This window comes from Macrobrachium nipponense, chromosome 2 (assembly GCF_015104395.2).
Source record: "Macrobrachium nipponense isolate FS-2020 chromosome 2, ASM1510439v2, whole genome shotgun sequence".
In the NCBI taxonomy this organism is placed as follows: domain Eukaryota; kingdom Metazoa; phylum Arthropoda; class Malacostraca; order Decapoda; family Palaemonidae; genus Macrobrachium; species Macrobrachium nipponense.
In genome coordinates, this window is record NC_087201.1 from 140,270,580 (window position 1) to 140,278,726 (window position 8,147).

General features: G+C 36.8%; 1 protein-coding gene across 1 annotated transcript; it reads left to right on the top strand.

Annotated features, from left to right (window-relative positions):
- Window positions 1-3,852: 3,852 nt before the first annotated feature.
- LOC135221042 (protein TonB-like) lies at window positions 3,853-7,889 on the top strand. The gene is made up of 3 exons (XM_064258775.1): window positions 3,853-4,027; window positions 6,610-6,750; window positions 7,007-7,889. Exons 1-3 carry the CDS (start codon window positions 3,868-3,870, stop codon window positions 7,099-7,101), a joined length of 396 nt encoding a protein of 131 aa, XP_064114845.1. The 5' UTR covers window positions 3,853-3,867; the 3' UTR covers window positions 7,102-7,889.
- Window positions 7,890-8,147: the final 258 nt, after the last annotated feature.

Consider the following 8,147-nt stretch of genomic DNA (forward strand, 5'->3'; position numbering starts at 1 on the left):
GAGGGGGGAAAGGGGTGAAAATAAAAATACTGAAAACGACAGAAATTACCGTCTAATCCATAGTTTTGAGGTCGCTGAGATGAATAGTGACACTGATGATGCCCTTCAAGTCCAAGTTCAGCCCTGAAAGGAAGGCTAGGTTAAGTATATCTTTGTTTGACCAGACCACTGTGCTGATTAACAGCTCTCCTAGGGCTGCCCAAAGGATATTTTTACGTGGCTAGGAACCAATTGGTTACTTAGCAATGGGACCTACAGCTTACTGTGGGATTTGAACCACATCAAGAAATGAATTTCTATCACCAGAAATAAATTCCTCTGATTCCATGTTGGCAGAGCAGGGAATCAAACCCAGACCCTGAGATCAGTAGTCCCGATAGGAAGGGGAGTGAAAAGGGGATGACATGTCAAAATAACTGAAAATGACAGATATTATTATAGTTTTCAAGATTGCTGAGATGAATAGTGACTCTCCTGATGTTCTTTAAGTCTAAGCTCAGCCCTGATAGGAAGAGGGGGTGGGAAAGGTGGTGACATCTAAAGATAACAGAAAACTACAGATATTAAGTATCTAATTCATAGCTTTTGTGGTTGCTGATATCAATAGTGAAACCCAATGCCCTTTTAGTCCAAGCTCAGCCCTGTGAGGAAAGAGGGGGGGTGGGGGGGGGGGGTGAGAAGGGGTGGAAAATAAAATGTCAAACATGATGGATATTAGGGTCTAATCCATAGTTCTTGAGGTTGCTGGGATGAACAGACACACTCCTGATGCACTTCAAGTCAAAGGTCAACCCCAATAGGAATGGGGGTGAGAAGTGGTGAAATATATAATATCAAAAATCCTGAGCAATGTAACTGAAGCAACTATATAAACAGGAGAGAGAGAGAGAGAATTTATAGGTTGTCATTTAGTTTTCCCGGGCAACACTGCATTGCCCAGGAAAACTAAATGAAAACCGATAAACTCTTGTATATGTAATATATATGTGTATGTATATATATATATATATATATATATATATAATAATATTTATATATATAATGTTGTTTTCTTACTTTAAAAATTTGGAATAGGGAATGAATAACTGTATACAACACGTCGACAACATTAACTGGTACATACAGCTAAACAGATATCAGCTGAGGTTCCTCCTCCCCTTCCACCTGACTCTTCAAAACTCATCCTCCTTTCTTTCCACATGACAAAGCCACCTCAAAACACTTGGTTCCTGTATTCACCAAAGATAAGCCTTTAGCTGCTCCAACCTCATACCACATTTCTCACCCTTTCAATTCTTCGTAAACAATTCATCTCGGCCGAGTCCACCTTGATTCTTTCACTTACCCTCATGCATTTAAACCATGGAGTAATATATAATATATATCTATGTGTGTATGTATCTACATATTACACACACACACACACTCAATGGTCATTTTTACCAGATACATATGAAGTTGTAATAGCCACAATATAATATATATATATATATATAATATATATATATATATATATATATATATTATATATATATATATATAGATATATATATATATTATATTATATATATATATATGATATATATATGATCACGGCTAGAATGCATGCAGGTAAGTGAAAAGTGAATGTTAAGTGCTTAAGAAGCATATATATTATATATTAATAGTATATATATATATATATATATATATTATTTATATATAATATATATATAAGTACTATCATTCCAAAAGCCTTAATTCTTCTTCTTCTTCTCCTTTTAAAATACGGAAAGCTTAACCTTTGAATCGCCGAGAGGTAACATAACCACTAACCTTTTAAAATTGGAGAACGTGTAATTTTCATCGGTGTCGGTATAAACATTCACCGCAGAGTAACCTCAGGATGTATTTCCCCCTCCCTCTACCGTACGAAAGCTCACAAACATCCTGTTTACCCAGTCACGTAGACTCCCACGTGCTTCCGAGAAATATTGAAGTAGTATTGCTCGTCGCATTGATTTTTCATGTGTGAATATAGGTTTGTTTAGTATTTTAAATTTAAAAGCGGTTTCATTATAAATTTTGCTATCGTGAATCTTGTGAGATTCCTCAAGAGAAAGTACGTGATTATAAGCACGACCAGCGCTAACACCGGTGTCCTCTAGGGGAGAAAGTCTGCCAATCACCAGTCGTGACATTCGAAGTTTTATCCACCAACATAACTTCTTCTTCATGGTTTCAACGAATAAAACTAGTCATCAAAATGGTCAAGACACTTTCCTACGGCATTATAACCGCTTTTTAGAGGGAAAATAACGAAGAGCCTTGAAATATTTTGGTTGCGGTTGATAAACTAGGTTGATAAACCAATGAATTACCCTTAAAAGTTTTTTCTTTTTAATCTCAAGCAAACCAGAATTTCACATGATCCGTTTCAATTTACCTATTCTTATTTTTCTTGAAATTATTACGATTTAGTAACCGACATCCGTCGATTTTCAGAAAACACAAGCGCCAAAGTGGCTATCACGAGAGCAAGAGATTGTGCAAACCAAGTTTAATCTTAAACACTATCTTATCACTCTTCATTCGAATCTGAAATATATAGTATACATTGTTATCTTATTCAGGCCACAATGGGAATTCAATTTTTGGTAGGGAAGATCCCTAGTTAAATTATTCATATTAAATTCCTCCGTTATGTTTCCCTTTTCACACAAAAATAGGTAAATACATAAAAGTTGCGCTACTCATACAGACGAATTACATACGTACTAAGCCTGCATAGGCTATGCATACGCACACACATTTGATAACTGAATCAAGACTCCGCTTTCCATGCAATAAATCAGTTACAGATTATATATATACATACATACGCACATACACACAAACACACACACAAATACATATATATATATATATATATATATATATATATATAATATATAGCTTACATAAATCGATACACACTGATCAGGATCTGACTCCCTGCTCTTTCAATTATGAGACAAATGTCCTAATAGTTTAGTATTGAGTGTCCATAATATATGATTATATAAAATGTGCGCAAGTCTTCACATAGCACGCTCTTCCAAAAGCTATTGTAAGCAGATATCAGTCGCAAAGCCCAAACACTATAAAGATCCCTAAATGTATCTTGATGTTCCTTACAACCAAGGTAAGATGATACTTCATACTCTAGAGTAAAAATTGGGCAATTAGCCTATGACTAGAATGATAATTTCCTGTTTTCTAAGAAAAAATTAAGGTTACGCCAGTGATTCGTCAATGAAAGGTCGAAGAAAAGAAAAAAATCATAAATTACCTAGCTAATACAAAAATATGATTATCAAACATCTTGAATTTCGTAACCTTCTGCATTCCACTCATAAACTTCTTAGAAACCAGCGGAAGTGATTCAGTAAACATCCCCAAAATAGCATCAATGAATTGACGCAATTTTGACGTAAGCCTTTTTCCCAATATCTTTTTTTGTTATAAGGGAAACGAGAAATGTGTAGCAATCAATACTTCGAACTCCCTTACCAGCCGCACAAAAAATACCCGTGGAGAGAGAGAGACAGAGAGAGAGAGAGAGAGAGAGAGAGAGAGAGAGATAACAGGAAGCATCTTATTCCTGGTAATAATACGTAAGGAGGGATTCACAATCCTCAAGCACTGGGAGATGCCAACTCACCCATAATTTTATGCCGAAATAAAGTATAAAGCTCTACGCGTGGCTACGTTGCCGAAAATCATACGCACGTGACGTCACAAAAGCCATCTGTTGATTCGCAAATAGATATTTTGTCAAGGCCAGGGTAATGACTAATTGCAAATCGAATGAGAGGAGAAAGAGCGAGCGACAGTCAATTGAGACGGATGGCGACTCCTGGCAACGATGCTGGAGGGCAGGCGCACAGGAATATAACGAGCAATGGGCGGTGGTTCAGCCTCAGTCCTGCCGACGAGATCGTTGATCCTCCATCTCTCAGTTTCCAAAGTCGAACCCCCACACACCCTCTAGCCACCATGAGTTCCGGTGAGTGTGACTTCTGTCCAAAAGTGTACGCGAAAATCGTAAAGTGATTTTGACTAAGTCCCATATATATTTATATCCAGTGTTCTGATCTTAGCTGATGCGATGGTTGCTTTCGAGTGCCATAATATTAAGAAAGCAAGAACTAACACGAGTGAAAGATTTTTCGTGCTTGAATATGATTTTGGATTGGATATGAATTTACTTGGAAGCATAAAAGTGATCAACGGTTTGTGGGAGCACAAAAGGTTTGTTTCAAAACCTTTGAGCAGAGAGAAAGAGAGAGAGAGAGAGAGAGAGTGAGAGCGAATGTAATGTTAAGTCTGTTAAAAGATTTTTTTTCTTGTTCAGAATGAAAGAGAAATGCTAAATTGTCTTTGTGAAACAGAAATGAATGAATTACTGACCAAAGATTCGCACGCTGTCTTAACAAATTTGGACTTCTGGAAATCTTTTATTTAAATCTTAACATTTTTAATTCAAATCTTAACATGCACTTCTAAAATCGCTTTACATGTTATAGCTTTGTTAAGGGGTAAAACCTATATACGTTAATTCCCAGAGCTTTTACTGGAAATAAGATTTTATTTATAAAGATTATAGACATCCAAGCGAGTAATAAATAACTAACAAACCTTAAAAGATCATTCTATAAGATTGCTATCTTTGACGCGTTAGCATCCTTCCGCATCGCAAGACGGTTGTTGGTCAAAGACTCTCCTGATATTGAACAAAGGTGTAAACACGGGAGCAGTAAAAGTAAAAGTATAAAATCTTGCTTTTAAAATGAAACTACAACAAAGTTCTTAAAAAAGAAGAAAAAAAAGCTGCCGCTCGCTGTACCTTACTTAAGAAGTCGTCTGTTGAAAGAAAGTCTTCTCGATACGTGTGTAGCTGATGTTTTTTAAAAGTCACATTTATGCACAGCTGGTACACAAAAAAAGAATTAAAAGATTATATGTAGTAAGATAGGACAATCACAAACCACGTGCTCAAGAAAATAACGCCAGATTCTTTTAAATATGCCGCCGAATGCATTCATTCACTTGAGGCCGGGGAATCGTGCTTAGTATTTTTCGTCAGTTCTGAAATGACATCTGTATCCCGATGTTCATAAACATTTCACTACTTTTTTTCATTTCCACCTCTACTTTTTCTAGTTTCTTTCTGGACCTTTTACAATTTATTCCGAGGATGCCTTTTTTCTTAAGTTTTGAAGAATTCTCAGCAAGTTAAATACAAGTCCAAAAAATCCAAGCCCTTATCACTGATCTCAAGATTTATTCTTAACAAGGTCAGAACATTTCTCTTAACACCAGAATAGAATAGAACATAGAATTCAGACCAAAGGCCGCGCTGTGACCTATGAGGTCATTCAGCGCTGAAATCAAAACTGACAATAAGAGGGTTTGGAAGGTGTAACAGGAGGAAAACCTCGCAGTTGCACTATGAAACAATTTTCAGAAGGGGAGAAAAGTCAGATGGAAGAACAGAATATGAACGGAGGTACGATAAAAGGAATAAATGAGGTTGCAGCCAGGGGCCGAAGGGACGATCCAAAGACCCTTAAAAGTTATGCCTACAGTGCAAATGTAAGGTGCATTCACAGCACTTACCCTCTTACGGGGTTCTTTGGACCAGTGTAAAGAATTCCACATGATCCTATGGCTGAGACCTAACCTTCTCACTAAGCTGAACGATAAAAAGGCCTCAGAAAGCCACGAAAATATCTCTAGAATATTTCTGTATTCACTCTTTTTCATTCTGAAGTTACTACATTGTCACGAAGGGTGTCAATCCCTAGCCCAGTCACAGACATATAAAAATGTGAATTTTGATTTGCTTTTTAAAACAAAACTTAATCTTGACATAACTGGTTACGTGTCCATTTTATTCAACTGCTGCCTCTACAGAATCTAAAGAAATTACCAAACCGACAATATGAACACGTGAACACAAAAGAATAGACCACGAAAGAGAGTCACCTTTGTCCGTTTCTTGAGTAATTTAAAATGAAATGTCATCACTCATTCTCCTGCGTAGAAAGCATCATGAATAAATAAGTGCCGGGGGAGGCCAAGTCGGCTGCGGTCATTATACGAGTGTCACGTTACTGAACATGACACCATATTTCACTTAAGAATGAAACCGATGTCTTTTTCTCAGGGAAGACGCTTTTCCTCTTGCAGGATACATCACTCGACGAATAAATCAATAAAGGGTTCAATACATACGTGATTTCATACAGTTTCTATACGTCCATATGAAATCGAGCACTTGTACAATAAAAAAACCTGCTTATTATGTGATGACAAACGTTTAAGAGCAAAAAAAAAAAAAGTATTGTATAGAACACTTGTAGCCAACTTCAGGGCAGATGCTCATTTAAAAACTGGAAAATGCCTTAAGCCTAAATAACAATCACTATTTTGCGTAATTCCAACTACTCAAATTATCAGAAAACGTTTTTTGTTAACAAATGTTATCTATGATAGTAAAGTTCGTGCAGTAAACGCCCAGGAATAAGCTGCAAATCAACTATGACGTAGAATCCTGATAAATTGTTCTCTCTTCATCTCCTGCAGAAGCCGCTGAAGTTAAGACCGTCCCAGAGACCACCCAGAAGGAGGAGGTCCCTGCTGAGACCAAGGAGGCTAAGGAGGAGCCAGAGAAGAAGGAGAAGGAGGAAACTAAGGCCGAGGACGAGAAGAAGGAAGAAGCCAAAGGTAACGCTGCGAATTTTTGTTTCATTACTTGATTGCTAACGTTAGATTTATTTTTTGCTAAATGAATGATAAAACTCTAGGAAAGGAGTATGTTTTATGGTGATATATCCCTCCTTTTATTCCCTGATTTCTTTAAAATTCACTTCTTTCTAAAATATTTCCTTTGCCGTTTTCTTAGGCAAACCAATATTGCACTTATATAACCTAACCTCGGCTTTAATAATTATATATACCCCACTTCCTTGTTCCCCTACAGAAAAAGAGGCTGAACCTGCGAAGGAAGAAGCAGCCAAAGAGGAGGCAAAGGAGGAGGCGAAGGAAGACGCAAAAGAGGAGAAGAAGGACTCTTAATACCCCCCGTCTCTTCTCACATTTAGCGAATAGTGTCTTTCTAGCATCCTAGGTCTTTTCTAACATCCCCGATCCTCTTTGGGATTGTAGGACCGTCCCGCGGATTTTATAAATGTTTGGGGTCTTTCCAAGGATGATCCCAGGGCCTTTTTAGGATTCAAGGATTCTCCTACGATTCTATGAAATCTGGGATTATGGGAAGGGAGGGGAATGTTTTATATATATAAAGTATACGTTTGAACTATGCTCAGTAGTTGTAGTGATACAGTATGAATGGTCTTGCATTGGGTCAATGCAAGTCGAAGCGAAAGGTTCGTTCATGCGTTAGAAAGCGATTCGATATTTGTAAATTAATGACTGAAATCTAGTTCGTGTTTGGTTATCCAGTGTGATTTAATATTTGTCTTGGTAAATTTGTATTGTAAAGGATTCATGATGATGATGATGATGATGACTGCAAGGTTTGCATGGGTAGGTGTTGAAATGCTAGAAAGTTTGTGTTCCTAGATGCGTAATGTGAAGTCAAAAATGCATTGCCATGCATTTTTTTTAGCAGTAAGGATTTTTATAAGCAGACATGTACAGCTTTTTGTGTGACTTCCCGGTATTATATTCCCCTGAAATTTTAACCCAACAGAAATAATATCCGATGTATTTTTCCCACTAGTTTCAATGTAGTTTCAAAACCGCCCGTTTTTCTCAACATATCAAAATCCTATGAATAAAATAGTAATTTTATTTAACTAAGGTGGAATTCCATCTAAAAATACAATTTATTTTGTATAGTCTTCAAAGAATTTCATTTCTCCAATACCCCGCGTTTATTCATCGCCTAATTTGGTGTCTATAATAACATACAGTGTAACTTTTACAAGAAAATTTACCCTAACATAAATTGCAGATTGGTTGGCACCATAATATCACGGTTTTTGCCAAGTTGTTCTTCATCTCCTGCTACAGTATTATGTAGAAACGCTAGTTATGCCGTAGAATATAAATCACTGCCATTTTCTTGACTGAACCTTCTGTTTGTGCATCCTTCCACT

What these genes read in the sequence shown, in the direction of transcription:
- LOC135221042 (XM_064258775.1), top strand. Translation starts at nt 3,868, where the DNA reads ATGGCGACTCCTGGCAACGATGCTGGAGGGCAGGCGCACAGGAATATA. An exon ending in TCTAGCCACCATGAGTTCCG is followed by an intron (nt 4,028 to 6,609) that starts GTGAGTGTGACT and finishes CATCTCCTGCAG; the next exon opens with AAGCCGCTGAAGTTAAGACC. An exon ending in GAAGAAGGAAGAAGCCAAAG is followed by an intron (nt 6,751 to 7,006) that starts GTAACGCTGCGA and finishes GTTCCCCTACAG; the next exon opens with AAAAAGAGGCTGAACCTGCG.